Source organism: Poeciliopsis prolifica, unplaced genomic scaffold (genome assembly GCF_027474105.1).
Source record: "Poeciliopsis prolifica strain line A6 unplaced genomic scaffold, Auburn_PproV2 SCAFFOLD012, whole genome shotgun sequence".
Classification (NCBI taxonomy): Eukaryota; Metazoa; Chordata; class Actinopteri; order Cyprinodontiformes; family Poeciliidae; genus Poeciliopsis; species Poeciliopsis prolifica.
The window spans coordinates 9,290,489-9,309,746 of NW_026562387.1; the positions used below are offsets into that span (position 1 = coordinate 9,290,489).

General features: G+C 37.7%; 1 protein-coding gene across 2 annotated transcripts in view; it reads left to right on the forward strand.

Moving 5' to 3' along the window:
* jph1a (junctophilin 1a) overlaps positions 1–19,032 on the forward strand; it is a 35,593-nt gene extending 16,561 nt beyond the window's left edge. For both annotated transcript variants that reach the window (XM_055037901.1, XM_055037902.1), the window contains 4 exons: positions 7,301–7,419; positions 13,577–14,310; positions 16,309–16,405; positions 16,580–19,032. In XM_055037901.1, coding sequence (XP_054893876.1) covers positions 7,301–7,419; positions 13,577–14,310; positions 16,309–16,389 — 934 coding nt within the window. In that variant the 3' untranslated portion in view covers positions 16,390–16,405; positions 16,580–19,032. The remainder of the gene's footprint in view (positions 1–7,300; positions 7,420–13,576; positions 14,311–16,308; positions 16,406–16,579) is intronic.
* Positions 19,033–19,258: the final 226 nt, after the last annotated feature.

Consider the following 19,258-nt stretch of genomic DNA (forward strand, 5'->3'; position numbering starts at 1 on the left):
GGCATTCAGAGAACATTCATTAACATAAAAAAACTCATGAAGACAAAGGCAAACACAAAAAAAGTTAAAGTGGTGAAGTTCAAAGCATTGTTAGGTTAGAAAGTGACATCCCAAGTTTTAAACATTTCACAAAGCTCTATTATCTGAAAATGAAAATAGTAACTAAGAGATGGCCATTCACCAAAACTGACAAAGAAGGCATTGACCAGAGAAGCAGCCGAGTGGCCCAGGGTAATTCTGGAGGAGCTGCAAAGATTCACACTTATCGGTAGTAAAATGTGCTGACATTAAGTACAAGTTGTGTTATTACAAATACGGTCTGCCTGGAGGATTGGCAAAAACAGCATGTGACACAAAGCAAATATGTGGAATAAAGTGTTTTGATCAAATTGAAAGACAGGACAAAGCTGCAAACCACTGCAAGGGACATGAGTGGAATGAGGTTCACTCTTCAGCTGGACATCAAGCCAAACCATGGAATTGTTTAGATCACAACATATCCAAGTGGTCCAGGAACAACTAGACAAGGAATTACTAGATGCGCTAAGAAAGGACTGAACCAAAGTAAAACAGAAACAAAGCTGATCCAATCAAAGAAAAGGAGCAAAGGAATACAGAAAGTAACAAACTCAAAACCAACTGAAAAAACCCAAGACCATGACAGTCTGTGTGACTTTTCTTTACTTTCAGTTTTTCAGCTGCTTGCTCCTAACTTCCTCATACATTTTCACTATCTAATAAAGACCTACACATTAATTTGAAAAGAATGTATGACTAACGACCTGCACACTTTCTTTAAGGCCTTACACTAACTGCTAACAGGTAAAAATTAAAAGTTAAAAGCTTTCTTAATTCCTAAAATTAAAACAGCAGAGAGGTTCTTTTCACAGAGCATTACATCTGTTTAATTAGTTTTTTTTTTGTTTTGTTTTTTGCTTCATGCTTCGGTGTCATAACTCCATAATGTTTCTATTCATTTATATCTTTGTAACTTTTATTAGCTAACTTTGCATTACCTGGTTCTGTTTCATAATACTCTTTTCTAGCTCTGCCGAGCTTACAGAGAATTTAGGATAGAAGAAGGCAGGTTAACACCAAACTTAGCATGTCATAAGACAGAAAAAAGTCTAAGTAATGGGTTTTACTGGGCGTGAATACTGGCCAACATTTCTGTCGTACAGCCCGGGAGCTTTCTCTCCTGCATATATTTAGCTTATCTCTTAATAACAGCCACTCTGTCTTCTGTTTAAAACCTAATTTGCTGTCGCTTCCACCCTCCAACCTTTACTGCCCCTGGTAATGTGAGCCCATAGTATAGCCCAGAATTAATTCCTCAATAATTTCAGAGCCGCTTTTCAACTAACAGCTAATGGTGTTAGACATGCTTGAGTAATCCTGAATTAGTAACATCCAGCAATTCAAATAGCGTGCCGATGTCAGGACAGCTAAGTGCTAATTTGTGCTGATTGTCTGTCCTGATACCACTGAGGGCCGGGGAAATTATTTTTATAAAATATAGATCCAGTTTTCAGTTTCTAATAAAGACTAATTTGCTTCTGTGACTGAATTTGTCTGGGAAGACTGCAAGCATAATGTGGCAAATGACATAAAATAGGTGTTAAAAAAATAAATGTTCTTTTATTTACCTACGTACTGAAAAGATTGATGCATGTCTTATTTTCTTACGTTTGTTTACTGTACCAGTGAGCATTCAAGTTACCATTTAACTGGGGGAAATAGATGGCATATTTAATGGAAAATGTATGTGAGGAAGGGGTAGAACAAGGTTTAGAAGTGTGTCAGCATATGTGAAGGAGATTTCTCAAATAGGCCATAGCCTGGGGCTTGATGGACTGAATCCTCTCTCCAAGGAATCTACTGTATGCACACAGATAAAAAACTAAACCCAAACATAAAATACCTGCTTACTGCACTCAGATGGAAGAATGACAACCCTTAAAGTGGGGAGCACAGTGGGGACTGGTGGGGACTAGGGTTTGAAATTTAACCCTTCAGTAAAATTAGAGAGGCTCCGGTGCATACCTCAGCTGTTCTGAATGTCCGAGAGGGTTCAGAGCAGTGATCTGTCCTGGTCTCCTTCCCTGTCTAATTTTGTCATTCTCTTTTGTTTCTTTTCCGCTTTTTCCGAGTTCACCCCAAGAACCTCCATTTTTTTTTTTTTTTTGAACGTTTCGTCTTGACATAGAAACCAATGTTTTGATTCCAGATGGAAAACGCAATTTGTCCTATTCACCCTATGTTCAGGTCACTATCTCAACACTGTTCAGAATGTATGTTTGTGTGATATTTTGCAGGTTCAGGTACCTTGATTTGCTTGGACTCAACCCCGAACCAGAGTGCTTGCAGAGTCCAAAGCTAAACGGGAACAGGTGTTGCTTTATATTCAAAGCCAGAGGACATTGTGAGGCTACTGGCCTGTTTGACAAGTTAAACAGCTTAATACTTTTCTTTTCAGAGGTCATCGGTGAGTTTGCACTTTGCTGTAAGTCAGATACGTTCTTTGAATTGCTGATCGACATAATGTTTTCATAATTTTATCTCTAATAGCTTATGTTTGCTTTAGCACTAAATTGGTAAAATGATGGAAATATTGGTGTTTCAATAATAGATCCAATTTTATAAAGTATAACATGTCATTTCTCAGATTGACAAATCAAAAATACATTTGTGGTTCTTTGAAAAGAAAAAAATGCACAAAAACCATTAGAGGTATATGTATGACATTTGTGCTTTCAACATCCCCTTGTTGATAAGGAAATATCAGTATTTTGATTATAACCAGCTACTTGGTTTGCACTAATTGCTGGAATGGTAACTAAATCAGGACAATGTTTCATTTGTTTACCTTGACCCTTTAATATCAAGCATCTGATATTGAATGTGACGAAAGTGCAGCCTTGGGCTAGCTTTGGCTTTGTGTCGGTCAGCTTCTGTCTTTGAATGCAAATCCCTTATTAACATGTAGATCGTAGATATAGCCATACGAGAATAGAATGGAATATTTTTTTCCATGTGACTATGTGTGCTTTTTAAGTTTTATAGAAACTTGTTTAAAAGGAAAGAACTCTAGTCACTTTCCGTTGACTAGAGTTTATTTCCTGGGATTTCCTGCTTTGTTTGGGAAGCATGAAAGCTAAATCGAACTCTGGCACAGACAAAACAAGCGGAGTCTGGTTCACCTGAAAGTGTGTGATTTGCTTGCAGTGGGAAACGCAATTGGACTATTCAGTGAACCAAAGACAGGGAGTGAACCTGCCACATTCATCTTATGAACAAAGCAACATGCCAGATGGCTCACTGCTTTGTCTGTTGCTCATACTGGGCATCTTCCAGAGAAAATAGCAATTAGAATAGAATATAAAAGAAAAAAAACATAGAATAGAACTTTAAAGTAAGAACAGAAACCACAATGCTGCATAATTTTTGCAATTTTGGTTTGCAGAGATGTGGTGAACATTTTTGTGCTGTTAGTGTATTCAGATAAAGCAAAAATATATCAACCTTTACAGTAGATTACAGTATTTCACCATAAACACTGTAAGAGCTAACAGTCAAACTTTCAAGAAGGAATAGGCACTATGACACACCATCATTAGCAGCTATGCAAAGCTACTACTAATTTGCTTCATTGCTGCCAATAGGAAATATGAGGGAAAAAAGAAACCTGCCTTCAAAATAAAAGCAACACATTTCAAAAAGTTAAGTCCTAAAAATTTTGAAATACAAAATAACGGAACAAATTGTAATAACATCTATGGTTTTTAGAGAAAAAGTCTTAAGAAAGCAGAATCTGAAACTGGAATCTGCCTGGCGAAGTGCACCTCTGTCTGTTACACTGTTGCTCACAGGAACTTGGACAAATTACCATCCTATTAGTATCCTAAATGTATTGCTTCTTTTATGTCTCAATCACCTCATGTATAGTGCATGCCAAGAACAAAACCAACCATTCCTTTAATTTCTTCCTTGCACACGCCTGTATTTTCTCACCTTTCGTTTCACCCCCTCTTGTCCAAGTGCTCTATCACACCTCCATTCCCATCATTTTCTGCCTGTCACCTCCCACCAGCAGACATCCTGTCTGGGAACAGTGTGCATCACTTCTTCGGTCTGTCCATGACTTCACTGTGCTTAGATTCTTTGGGCTGTGTCACAGACATTGCTGCATACAGTCATGCCTTTATGCAGCGACGAAAATAGCAGTAGAATTATATAGGTCCCTCTGATAATGTGTGTGGCAACTGAACGTCTGCAGCCTGTATCAATATTGTGATCTAGCTGCAATGTTTCAAAGTCAGTTTTTGCTGCTAGTCCATAAGATTACGAAGCTGTCCATTGTGTCAGCAATTAGCCAAACTAATAACATTTTTGCAACTGCAGGAATTTGGAAGCATGTCCGACTCTGTAGCTTTTGTTCAAAATTTATTAAGCTCAATTTTTTGTCTGCAGCAGCTCCATCGTTTCCAGACATAACCACACAGCCTGAGTGTGTCCTTTGTCTCCGGGTGATGTCCCGACATATTTTGGGCTCGTTTACGGCTCCTCATGCATTTTAATATTTCACTGTCCAGTTTGTCCTAAACAAGACAGTCCAAAGTCCAAGGACAAGATGGGTATTTTGAAGTAGAAGAGCCTGTCTAATGGAGAGATGCTGAGGGAGAAGAGCGGCCCGCGTGCAGACAGATGAGGGCAGACGTCAATAGCTAGCTGAAGGATGGAAAAAAAGGAAAAAAAAGGGGGAGCATTGATTGAAAGAAAGAAGGAGGGAGAGGAAGATGGATGAGCGGGGTTAATCAGGCCAGCTGGCACAGCAGTCGATACTTACATTGATGCTAGAACTTTGCAGCTGCATTCTGTATTCCCTTGTTGTACATTCATGGAATATTATAGCACTCCAGTTTTAAATAAGTGCATTGTGCACATAGAACTCTTGCTGTTCATGTTATTGTTACATTTTTTTAAATAAATATTGGTACCGATATTTACCGAATACATAGTTAATCTAATAACTATGTATTTAAATAGTATTATTATTATTTGCTTATTTTTTTTAGATGTTTTGCTGTTTTAAATGTTGCCTATATCGCTTCTTTGCTACTGCCTTGACCAAAAATCCCTTGAAAAGAATTTTTTTTCAATAAATATTTGTTTTATTGTAGTGCTATAGTACATCTCAGCACTGCTTATTGAACCTGAAAATATTCAGCTTTAAATAAAGGTTTTCTGTTGAACTAAGTGTGTGTATACAAAGTCATGGCTCTGACATAGATGGGTCCTGCTCTCTTTAACCTTTAGCAAATTCATTCCAATGTTTTATAACCTTACATTGTGATTTTGGTCTAAGCTCTGTTTTCTACACAGCCTTTTTACTGATGTTTTTTGGAGTTACTTCTTTAGTTCGGTATGTTGTTGTATTATGCAGATTGATAGTCAAGGAAAGGCCTTGAGTTTATTTCCTTTCATGCTTGTTTTGATCCTTGTTTGGCCTGTCAACTATAATGGAAAATGAAAATAATGTCTCATGCAAGACATTTTAACACGTAAGCAAACCCAAAATAGTATTAAGTCAAATATTGCAATTTTAGCAAACTTAAACTTGAGTCTTAAGTTGCAAAAATAATTGCCTCAGAAATACTTTGGAGAAATGGGCTAAAGAGTGACACTCACATTTTGGGATATGAATCTTTTTAAGAATTTTGCTCTCATGTAATCAGCAATGAGAGCAGCTGGTAAACCATACTTCTGACATATATGTCCAAATTCTCCAGTAAAAGGGTGCTTTTTAATTATTTGATTGATTAATTAATCTTAACAAGCTGCTAATGTTTGAGGTGTTTTATAAAAATCACCACCTGGATTTCTCTCAGAGCTCTGTGTTAATGACGTTTATTCTTTTCAAAATTTAGTAAATGTATCACTTATTCCCTTGGAGTTCAGCAGGTGTAATTAGAAGCAAACTTTCTCAGCTTCCAGTTTTCCAAATATAAAAGCATTTTGTCTTGGATTAATTAAAAAGTTGGACATGCTCAGGCACAATATAGTCCACGAGAATGACGTTGGCACAGCTATTCTGTGCCAAGGTTATTCTGTACCTTGGCACAGAATAACTATTAGACTTGACAACAAACATTTCAAATGTAGATTTAGAACATAGTTTTGATGGTGTTTGATTCATTTTGCAGAATGTTAACCAATTTGCACAACTGTTTTTTAAAGAATACATCACATCAATTTTCAAACTGATTCCCCGGCTTTCATAGAATGTTCAGCAGGATACAAAATTAAGTTCCCTATAGAAGATGTGTGCCAATGGGTCAAATTTTGCTTTAGGATTGCCAAATTCAATTGCATGTAGATGTTAATTTCAGAGTGCCTCAATGTCTTGAATCTTGATTTATACCTGGACTTGGAAAAAATTACTTCTGGACATCTTGAATGACGTGCTTGCATTCACCATACCACAGTTCCTTATAGTCTATCAGGCAGGTGGTAGAAAATTGCTTTATTGATTGTTGGAGATGTTAGGAAATGTCCTCAAGTTAGGTAGAACTGACACTCTGTCAGGCTAGAATGTATCATAGGGGAAGAATCCTCTTTACAGCAGCTAACAAAACAGCTCAAAATGCAGAGGTGCAAAAACGGAAACCAGCAACAAATGTGATTTTATCCTATTACTGTTGGATATTTTTGTTTTGTTTTGTTTTATGTTCACCTCTTTGTTTTTAAACATTGCTTTGAATGTGTAATTTTATGTTTATAAAAGCCATTCTCAACATATTTAGTTGTTTTTCCTGCTTCTTACGTTATTCTATAGTTGTAAAATACACTAGACATCAAAACATGCACTCTGTGTACCTACCTGTGTGTGATTTTCTACCCTCTTTGGGACCATTTCTGATAGCCCAATGCAGTGCTCCAGAGTGCATTAAGCTCTTGCTGGGCTTTGGCTTTGCTCCATTTGGAAAATCAGGATTTGGATTTCAGATGGCAACACAAGTGAAAGTGTTATGTTATCCAAGAGGGATTGCTTTGAGTTGTACAGCTTAATGTGAAGTGAATAGAAAGGGGAAAAAAGGAGAAAGAAACGATAACAGAAGAAAGCAATTTAATCTGAAAATTGTTGCACATTTAGTAACTGTCAAAAAGCATTTTTTGCTCCAATAGAAGGGATTCATAAATATGTTTGACCAACTATTTCTACTGGAAACCTCAACCAATATTCTCTGCTTGTAATATAATTCCTATTTTCTAATGTTGTTGTGCATTGTGTTGTCTGCAGGACGGCCCACGCCAGGACAAAAAGCGAGGCAGCAGAACAAGCCTCCATCTCTGCCGTGCATGAGTCGGAAATTGCCAGGGCGGTTGCCAGGGAGCTCTCCCCCAACTTTTACCAGCCAGGTAACATTTTAAAACAACATTTCATACACAGAATGCAGTTTGTGTCCTTTTAGCACAAATTCTCCCTTCATTAGCAGCCAGTGGTTGACCATTCTCTGTGTTCTTACCATAACTGGCAACATGTTTGATGTGCAATGCAAACAGACAACAACTTAAGAAATGATCTGTCTTACTTTAACAGGAAGAATGTGTCCCTGTTAAACAGAAATTAACAAAATTTAACAAAAATTGCTTTTTCAAATACGATAAAGTCGATTTGGAAGACTTTTTCTCTCAAGAACATGACAATTGGAACGCAGGTTTTTCTATTTAATTGTGTTATCTTTGTAAATTCTCTTGAATCATCTGTAGTACTTTCAGTATAACAAAAGCAAACACATAATAAATCTTAAGGGGATAAACACGGCACTGTAGCTTACCGCAAAACAGCTGCTGATAGGGCTTTGAGACACACACTGTGTTCCTTTGTGGCTATCAAAGTCAAGTTCAAACATTTTTAAACACATGGAGTAACCATGCCCGGATCAAGCGAGCATTCATAAAAAAACACACACCAAACAAAGCTGGCAAGATCGATTTCTCTTCCACCCCTTTAAAATTCTTTATTGAAACTGTAGAAGACTAAAGCAGGGATAAAGCTATGCTGACAAGGTCCCAGTTGGTTAGCACTGTTGGATATGAAAACCATCTATCCAGAGTCAAGCTGCAGGTGCACTGTGGGGTTAAGGAGGTCAGTGGCTTTGGTGTAACGCAATACATTTCTTGTGGCTAAATTCGTCCCAGCATTTGCGTGGCCATGCACGTAGAAATGGTTACAGGCAAGGTTTTCAGTCATTGTAGTGTTGAAGCACAGATGTGGTTGTAGGATCTGGTTTTGCAGAGTTGCTAACGGTAACTGCAATCTGTAAGCAATCTAATGTAACTCTCACGATCCCTGTTTCTCTAAGCAACACATTTGTCCATGAAATTCAGATATTATGAGACTTGTTAACAAGAGGGAAGTGGGTTTCTGTGCCCATTAGAGCTTTTCACGCTGACTATTTGAGTTTGTTCTTGAGCTTCTGCTTAGAAAAGAGATTGGTGTCCCGGCTATGTGATTAAACAGTCGAGACACTGAAGACAAATTCGAACACTACAATGAAGGCCTGTGTGTTTATACTAAAACAGGCCACTATTTTTTCTGAATGGCAGCTTTTTTCTACCCTGCTCTCAAAGGCTTATTGTAATTGAAAGAATCGCTAAAGTCAATGCAAAATAAAAGGATGGAAGCAATTCTGTTTCTTGATTTTCTTTCTGACTGAAGGAGCATAAGGGGTGGTGGAAATGGAACCCTTCAGAGGTTTTCTTCTACTCATCCCATGCAGTTCTCACTTTTCTTCAGCCTGACAGTTTAACAGGCATACTGTCTTCAAAGCATAGTGTGTCAACTCAGACCTATTTAGTCTTTTTACAAGGTTGGCTGAGCTTTACAAAGTAGCAATAGACATATAATACTATATAAATTATCAGGTGGTGTATTTTTTAAAGTTGTGATGCAGAAGTCATAAAAAAGAGCATTTTCATGGAAGCGTTGTGGTGGATGTTGGATGATATTTGTGTGTTATTTAAAAAGCAAGAAAACCTAGTCTCTTTTTTGTTTTATCAAGCTTATACATTAATGTACTTTCTCTTGAATTTGGCCTTCTCATAGGTCAAATATCTATATTGATCATCCGCATATGACATCACAGTTAAGCTGGAGACTGAGATATCATTACTTCCTTTGGGCTTGTCATTGTTCATGAGATTGATGTTTCATGTATGACATTTTTGGTAACCAAAAATGAAAGCGAATACAGCTTGTGTTAATTATGAGCTTTGAACACCATTGAACAAGAAATGCATATAGAATTTTTTAAAGCTACTCATTCTGTGAATTTATCTAAACCACTAGCATTATATGTTTGGTGCTAATCTTTCCCCTATTCTTCCTGAAATAGAGCTAAAATATCCAGAGAAGCAATGCCACGCCTTTTTGTTTATTTTTATTTACTATGTAAGATCAATGCTATCTTCACCCGCCAGCCCCCTTCCATTTGGTCAAATATATTTAGCCCTATGAGCAAGCAACTTTTGGGCCTTTTCCAAAAGCCACTACAAAATAGTAGGTGACATACAGATTGACAATGGGGTCCATTCAAGCATGTCGCTGTCTAAGCCACAGAAATGGCCAGCCAAGGCCAGAGACATCCTGTGGCTTGTTTGTGTTGTGGAAAACAGTGGTCATGCCTGGCAAGCTGAGTGTTCTCCATATCCAAGTGTGTGCGTGGGTGTGTAAGTGTGTGCAAGGAGAGTGTCCTTGCCTTATAAGTCGGATCATGAATGAGAGAGTGGACGATGTCATAATAATGTGCAGCGCAGGATGAGATATGAGCCGGAACATTTAAACGTTCAGTTACGTAAGCTTGTCTGTTAAGCCAGCCGAATACGCACCTGCAAATGACCAAACTTATTCAACATATGTTAATTTGCTTTGTTTTTGCAGTATAAAGGAAGTTAGATTATTAGAAATTATCAATATTTCTGGTTTTGTCTTTGTGCTGGCTTTTCATGTTTGAATGTAAACATCCCGTATTTGCAGTTTCCTGGGGGCAAAATGTAATACTGGCTCTCAAACAAGTTTACTTACAGAGAAGATTAAGATATAGATAGTGTGAAAAAAAATATCCAGAGTGAATTCAATCAGAATAATATAACATTTCCAGTGTACCATGGCTTCCTTCCTAAAAGCACACGTCTTTACAACTATAGATCCAAAGTTGTAACTATAATATTCATATTTCTTGTTGTTTGTAATTAGCATTTCAGACTCATGGCAGATTATCACTAAGATTGGGACTATGCACTTCAAAAGGAAAGAGAGGGTCAAAGCAAATAGGACCCTGACCTTTCCGATTGATTCACACACACACAGCACCCTGGAGGGGGAGCAGTGGGGGTTTTCTGGGTGTGGCCTGTGGCGTGACGTTAATTGGGCTATATTTGGTGCTGATGTGTGCTCACAGAGGTCTAATGGAGACATAGTTGAAATCCTTATGCACTGAGAGGACTTTGCTCCAGCGCTCGCACAGCAGCTGTTCCTTCCTTCAGCCGCTCACCAGAGAGACGGGTGGGGGTGGAGGGTGGCTTGGGAGGGGAGGGCAAGAGAGATCCTGCTCCACCCTTTTTGACCCTGTCAAGGTGTACTTGAACCAGGTGGAGTCATAAAAGCCACTAGCTGTCAGGGCTGAAAGGCAGACATGAGCAGGTGTTGCTGTGTATTCATAGCAGCAGATGGGGTGTAAGTTTTCACTCAGTAGTTTTCCCTTAAGTTAACCTAACACAGAAACTTTTTTTGACTTTCAGAAAAACAGAATGTTAATTCTTTTTCATATATTATATTGCAATTTTGTTTTTGAATCTACTAATTAAACCTGTTGAAATAAAACTTTAACCTTCATTGTTTCATTTCCAGAAACATTCAGGAAATGCTTGTTCCCCAATGTTAACCTGTTTTAATTCTCCAATTACTTAATAATAATTTCTTTCAGTTGCCTTGAACAGCAGCTAGTGAGAAACTCTTCACATACCCACACACAAGAGAGTGGCTCTCAATAGTCTGCACTCCTGTATCTAAATGTCAGGTTTTTGTGACAGAAGACTGATGCATTTGGATAGCATTGGAGCCCGAGTAACCTCTCTCAATATATGGGGAGAGCATGTGGACTTTAATTCCAACAAGATAATATTCTATTTGTACCAGCAAACCTCTTTAATCAACAATTTGCCAGGAGGCAGTGAAGGAGAAATGTATTTTCTGGTTACTGTTGTCTCCTAGCCTGACAAGGCAGCAGGGAAGCCCTGTCATCTATTATAAAGCAGAAACAGGCCTGTGTAGGTGTTTGATTGTCAGCTCTTCAAGAAAAAAACAGAACTTAAGTTGTAAATACCAGTAACAGTAATTTACACAGTGTCCTGTAATATGAAATGATGAAAAGCAGGCTGCCTCGGATTGGCTAGCTGAACTTAGTCTAATGCCCGCTGGCAACAGATGTGAAATTCAGGCAGTGTACTTCTGTCTGCTGTGTTTGCGTGCACGCACACACATATTTATGTATAAATTTTTATGTAGTTTTTTTTTTTTTTAAAGCTTCTCTCTTTTTAACTGCCATTCATATCGTATTAAGGTCAGGAGGAGTTACCCTGGGTCATAAAGGGCTGATCTGTTATGTTTTGTACGGTTGTATGACTGCCCACATTCGTGCATGAGGAGGAGAGAGTGCTCGTATGTTGGTAAGAGTGCACTGGAGCAGAAAATGTGCCATGGATTAATATAAGCAGAAATGGCAAACTGCTGCAGCTTAAACAAAACCTTGAATTCTAGTAAGCTTGAAGAGACAACAGTGATCTGAAGAAGAAATATAGAAAATTTACTTTTTGAGATGAATATCTTATAATACCATTGAAAAGTTTAATCGTGCAATTTTATTGAAAAAGTAAAAACTCATAATATGCATTAATTACATACAGAATATTACATTTGAAGCATGATGTCGATGTGGTTTCACTACTATTCCTCTTGACAATATGCTGTAGTTTTATCTATGGCGTTTGTATGGGGCAGCTTTGCTGACTTATCAAGCACAATGGCATTTGGATCATTAAATTGATTATAGTTGCTTTCAGTAGTTCTTGCTTAAAAAAATAAATTAGCATCTCTAGTAAGGTTGTCAACAGAGGGAAGTGAAATGCTCTAAAATGATCTTGAAGCTCTGGACTCCAAGTGCAGTACATGTCTTGCGAATCTCCTTCAAACATTAGAATGGGTTTTGTTTTACAATCCTCACAAGACTGTGGCCATCACTTTTTCCACACATTTTCCTCCCACCAAACTTCCTGTCATTGTGCTCAGATACATCCAACCTTTTTAGCAAACGTTGAATGGCATTACACATGAGTTCTGTGGCAGTGATTGGAAAATAGTCAGAACACAGCATTTCTTTATGATGGAATAATTTTAATACAGTAATGTTCTAAGTTCTGAAAAACCGAAATGTGGTTGTAATTCAGCTTGAGGTGTGAGGTGACAAAGTTATTTGCAAGGACACTGATGGTGGATGGATACATTAGTGTTTGATTTTTATTAGCTGTAAGCCATAATAATCAAAATTAGCAGAAATAAATGCTTGAAGTACAATACTCTTTTAGTAATAAGTCTTCTACGGTATATGAGTTTTATATTTTTGGTTGAGTTACTGAAATAGATTAACTTTTCAATCAAATTCTAATTTGCAAGATTAACTAAATGAACACATTCAATTCCTATCCAGAGGAAAATCAGCTGAAATTTCTTGAAAGCAAGTTTTTTTCTCTTTTTTCCTCTGTTCAAGTTTGTATGAATCATATTAGAATAGTTGTCATGAAAGCATTCAACCTGAAAGTGTTTGAGGCTATAGGGGTCGTTTAAATGGTGAAAACCATCTAGGACATGCTTGGTACTCCCCCCCACAGGAATCTGTCCCCAAACAGAGCGAAATTGCTCACTCCCACCTGTGGAGCCGTAACTCTTATTGAGCTATGGTGTGAAATTAAGCTGGGGAGATATGTTAAGTCCCACTAATGTTTACATGTCCCTCCTTTCTCTTTGTACTGGGTCTTGGTCGTGGCAGTTCAAAAACAAATTAGGAATGCCACATAGCTGAAAGGTAAATGGAGATTATGAGTGCAGGAGGCCCCCAGTACTCCACAATAAGGCTGTTTATACAGATATAGGACTGGACATACCGACCACTTTGAATTTGATATTTACATACCAGCTGTACAAAGTGTATTTTGGTAAGAAATAAGTAAATATCCATGTTCCTCTGAAGCTTTTTTGAACCTAACAATTAATTGAATCAATTCCAGTTGATAATAGCAAACTGGAATTGAAACCTTTCTCTCCTCTTCATTTGACTTCATGGCTTTTTTTTAATTAGTTTTATTTGTCAATTATACAAAATATTAATTTCTTAAATGAAATGGTATCCCTAAAGTTGTAAAAGTTACAATTGCATTTTTTTGTGACATATTCCCAGTAATCATTCAAAGTAATTGGGGCTCCTATAACAATGTGTGTCACTTCTTGTTCCCTTTTCAGGACCAGACTACATAAAACAACAGTCAAAAGAACCAGTGGAAATTAAAGAGGTCCCTGTTGAAAAGAAGGAAGAATCCCCACATGATTCTCCTCACTTTTACCGCAAAGGCACAACTCCACCCCATTCTCCTGTAGCTAGTCCTGCAGCCACTCCTCCCCCCTCACCTGAGACTAAGAAGAAGACTAGCCAGATTGGCAACAGCATCAGCCACAAACCGAGCAAAGAGGAAAAACCATCCCGCAAGATAAGCAAAGAAGAGAAGTCCAGTTACAAGGCCAGCAAAGATGAGCGATCTAGCAGAAAGCTGAGTAAAGAAGAGAGGCTATCCTTCACTGATGGCCCCAAGACTTCTCATGCACACATTGAGGCTCCTCCAAAACCAACTAAAGTTCAGCAACCAGCCCCAGCAACCGCTCCTCCTGTGCAGCCTCCTACCGTTCCAGTTAATGGCCAGCTCCATTCTGAATATCACAGTTACTACGTTAAAGCCACCCCACGGGGCCCTCCACCTCCTGAGCCTGAGGAAGTGGAAGAAGAACCTAGTGCCCAAGCTCTGGCACGTCTGCCCCCACAACCTAAGTCTTTCAGCACCCCTACCCCCACTCCTAAGCTACCTTCCATTCGGGAAAGCAAGAGTGACCCAAAACTCAGGAAGCAAGATTCCCTAAAACCAAAGAGCCTTGCAGACACAAAGAAAGCAAGCATGGAAATTGCAGAAAGCACAGAAGAAACAGTAAGTATACTATAGCTTAACCAAAGTTCATGGTGGCTATTGTAGACAAGATGAAAAAAGTTGACATCACAGTACCTGAAGCTAAATTTTATATATTAATATTCAAATGCCTGAGGCTAAGATGATATATGTGTTTTAAGTAATTTCCCAATTGGCTTTTTAAGGTAAAAATGGTGCTGCCTGCCATTGAATGTTTCATACCAGCAATTTTAGGGGGACATTCCATACTCCCATTTACAAACAATGATTAAAATGAATTATATGTTTTACTTATAGAAATTACAGATTTCTTCTCTGTTTGATTTTGTCAGACTACAATGTTTCTGAACTTTATCAAAGATAAGCAGATTAAGTGCAACATGGAGTTTTAAAATAATTTTCTTTGCTAAGGTATTAAAGCTATCCAAACCTACCTATCCACATATGAAAATATTATTGACCCTTTTGGTAAATATGGAATATACTATAATTAGTGGCCATTTGGTTTAATTTCTGTACCCATGCCTCATTGCCATCAGACCAGTAGAATCAGGAAATGACCTAAATCCAACATGCCTGACATCTATCCAGGAAGTCAGAGAACCACAGTAAGACTCATTATCCACAAGTGGAAAAAGAAGAGAACACAGAAAAATATCTAAAGCACTGCAGACCTCAGCTACCTCAGTTAAGGTCAGCTTTTATGATTCTTCAACACGTAAAAGACTGGACATAACCGGGTGAGATCCAGGCCAAAACCACTGCTAGCAAAAAGAACATAAAAGTCCATCTGAAATTTGCCAACAAGACTTCCTGGTGATCCCCAAGACAAAAATATTTTGCCAAAATATGAGTCAAATGTGGAACTTTTTGTCTTTGTTGCACCATAAAACTATCACAGATTCTGTTCGGGCCTGATTTTCTCCTTCACAAAGTGAACAATGAATTGTGCTCTTCAGCAGAATATCATGAACACAAATAACTGGTCATCAGTTATTTGATGACCAGTTAAAACTAGGAGCACTTGGGTTAAACAGTAGGAAAGTATGGAAACACACCAGCAAGTCTGTAAAGTTAATGCTTAGGAGTGGCCTAAGGAGTGACCTGGAAGTCTAATTGAAATGCTGCACTGTGACTTTAAACAGACTATTTGACCACAATGAAGGAAAAGACTGAATCCCTGCTACAACAAAGATAGCCAATCAGTTGTTAGATTTAGGACGATTACTTTTTCACATAGGGTCAGGATGGTTTTGGACAGCTTTTACCTTTATTTGAAGACCTAATTTTGTACAGTTTCTAATATTCTTTGTTATGTGAAATGATCTGAAACATTTGTGTGAGACAAAAAATATTTAAAAACATTTGTAATTTTTTCACAGGGCAAACTAAGTTTACATCTAAAGAACAAATGTTATGGCTGCATCATGAAATGAAGGGATTAGTTACATTACCCAAGATTTAGATTTTACTACTGCTATTGAGATCTGTAACAATTTATTAAACAGCGGTACCACAAGTGGGACTTGAAATGCTAAAACAACTAAGTGGGGGATTTTTTTACATGAACACAATCTGGGTGTAAAGGGAATAGTGGGAATAGAGGTACTGAACAAGGGAAACTTTTAAATATGCTAGCTTTGAAAGTAAGTGTGTCAGGCCCCCTTTTCAAGCCAAAGGGCTCCATAAGCTAACCACAGGTAGGTAATTTTAGTATTTAGGAAATATGGTACATATAACTGATGCTATATTTAATATGGGGGGCAATACATAAATTTTAAATGATGTGTGAAACTATTTCTTGCAGAAGTCAAGTGACATTTAACTTTGGTGTTCTTTTTATGTGTAATGCTAAGCTGCTAGCGAAAGCTTGATTTTAACAAACAGGCAATACTGCTTTCAATCTTATCAATGACTTACTGATTAAATTAAATGAATGAAAAATGTTTTTTTTCCCCATTTTTGGGGATGTTGCTGTTAAAGACTAATGTTATGGTTTTTTTTTGTTTGTTTTTACAGGGTCCTAACTCAATCCTTGTTGCTATGGTAATGCTGTTGAATATTGGCCTTGCAATTATATTTGTCCACTTTCTGACATGATGATATTGTTTCTATGGTAAGTTAACTTATGTAGAAGTATTATCTTTAATAGTTCCGCTCTACGGCGGAAAATAACCCAGACATGATAATCTGTGCGTGCCGTACAAAGATGTCCTTTTTTTTTTTTATTTGCGTACATATCTGAAATGTGACAAGGGGCCAATTAAATCCAGACTGTTCTACTTTGCAGTGAAACCATGGCAACTGGTACAGTTGCATTGCCGGCCTTGAAAAGTGAAAATGGCGCCAGTGAGAAACGGGGGCGGCCGGAGGTGTTTGAGAATCAGCATGACACCGAAGAGAATGAAGAGAGAGGCATCTCTACTATCAACCTGTCTTTGGCCCTATATAGGGCCAACCCTGTCAATTAGCACTCCTTTGGCTTCTGTATAAGCAGAAGTGAAATGTTACGTCTAGTGAGTTAAAAAAAGAAAAAAAAAAAAAAGAAGAAAAAATCGTGAAAATGCAACCAAACGTACAAAGTATGAAAAAATAAGTTCTTGAAACCTACATGTGTTCTGACCCGAGCTCAGGTCTCTGTAGCCCACTCTCACTGCCTTGGCAGAGATAGTAGTGGGCTGATGGACCTTGCTGGAGGAGTGCGGAGATGCACTTTTAGTTGACGGGAGCAAACAGCTGCCTTTATATTTTGCCATCTGACGTTTTGATGGGGAGATGTGAGCCCAGCCCCAGGGCGGCCAAGAGAGCGATAGTGAGACAGAGAGACAGGGGGAGGGGGGTTGGTGGTGTGGATGGATGGGGCTAGGGACTTGGGTGTTTGGAGGGTTTTACTGGGGTTCAAGCCACTCTTGCAAGAGCAAACCGCGCACGACCGTTGCCAGCAGTCAGTGCTTGCACGGTCACTAGCCAGTCTTACTCTGTTAATCCAAACATCCCTGCAGCTTTCTCGAGCTCCGTCCATTGTAATCCAGGATACACTGCTTTTGAAACACTCCCCATGCATGGTACAGTTTTAATTTTTTGTTTGTTGTTATTATGTAGCTTTTTGTTCACTGTTGTCCTCCAACTGTTGGTTACCTGCATTATTATGCTTGTAGAAACTTTGTCAGAGAATGAGTAAAATTTTTTTTTTTCCCATTTTATTTAAATTTTACTCATTTCTACCAATTGAGCTGTAATTTGACATTACACATCCATGTTTCTGAAAGTGCAATATGTTTATTTTCTTTGTCAAAGGCTTATAATCTATTTTGCCAGAGATAGTGTTATGCTATTCTAATAAAAATCAGTTTTTATTTGTCAAACAGGTGATTTGAATAGCCTGGGGTTTTTTTTTTCTTTTTTTTTTTTTAAATACGGCATTCACTAATGGCAGGAATTGTGATGATGAACTTGGTTTATTCTTGAAAATGCAGATAGCTCTGTGAGAGTGAAGTAACAAATGTCTTATATTATTTATGAAATGAGAAGAGAAAAGAATATATTTTATTGTACATGCCTACACCCTTCCGCTTTAATGAAGTTCGTTATTCGCTTTCACTGTTTCACGCCACAACTGAGATGCAAAAACCACAGCTTCCCGAAGCTGCTGGAGTAAAAAAAGGCCCAGCCGTGCATGTGTATGAGACTGAATTTTGTGGACAGTGGAACTTTATTCAGGTTTAGACCATGGGGAATGTGGATCCAGGGAGAAGAAGATATGCCTTTAGAAGTCTTTAACAGTGATACTGTTTACCTCAAAACAGATGAGGAAGGGAGGGAAGGGAAATAGATGCCATCCTTGTCTTAACTCTATTGTAGGGGCTTGGGGGGAGGGAGATGTTTTGACTGTTGTCATCACCTGAACCATGCTTTTGACTTGCTTCATCCTAGCTGCTTGTGGTCTTTGTTGCGGGTATGGCATGAGTTTCCAAAGTGGTTATTTATATGGTGGACATTTTACTGTCACCTCTACCAAGATGGAATATTTATTCATTGTGCAACTGATGTGTTTGTTAAAACATTGGTCATCATAAAAAAAGGGCTTAAAATATATATATATTTAGGTTTTAACAACTGCAAATCTGTTCCGAAGATTAGATTTGATTGTTGTCAAAAATTAAAATGAGCAACAAAAAATGAACAATTCTTGAACCAGTTTGGCATTTGGACAAACTACTGGAAAACATACTACTGAAATTTAGTCGTAATATTCTATAGACAATAAAAAAAAGTGAAGGCTAGTCTTTTAGAGGGTTTAACAGAAGAACCTGTTGGATATTTTTTTGAAATACAACATTGCATGTTGGAGAAATTTCTATATAGATTATTATATACTGTTTGTAAGGATTTTTACAGAGCACAATCCAGAATCTGGTATGAGTCGGTATTTTTCTAACAATTTGCACATCTGTATTTTGACAATGAAGATAACTTTTGTTTGTAATTGGTAATGTAATGCACATATGATAATGTTTGAAAGTGGAAAAAAAATAACGTAGATATTTTATTTCTAATTGGTCATACTGTATGTACCATTTGGGGATGTGAAGAGCAGATGTACTTGTTTTGAGGGATTTTATGAAGAAAAAAAAACCTGTGGGAGAGTTTTGATATGTTAAGGATCACAATACCCCACTGATTTGTGCAAAGTCTTTGGAGATGAAGCTATGTGTATAAAATAAAGTTATTATGCCTTGTTAAACAAAATGATGCATTTATTGGGTATTTTTATTACCATCACTAGTAGAATTATAGATGCCCTCCTGACAGAGGAGGCTTTTAAGCTTTTGTTCTGTTTTTGTAAATCATAACATTGTTCTTTATTTATGTCCTCCACAGCAAATACCTATATTAACTTCTTTGGTGAGTATTTCATCTTGTAAGCTATTTTGTCCAAGTGCTTCTCATTGGACAAACATTTTCCACT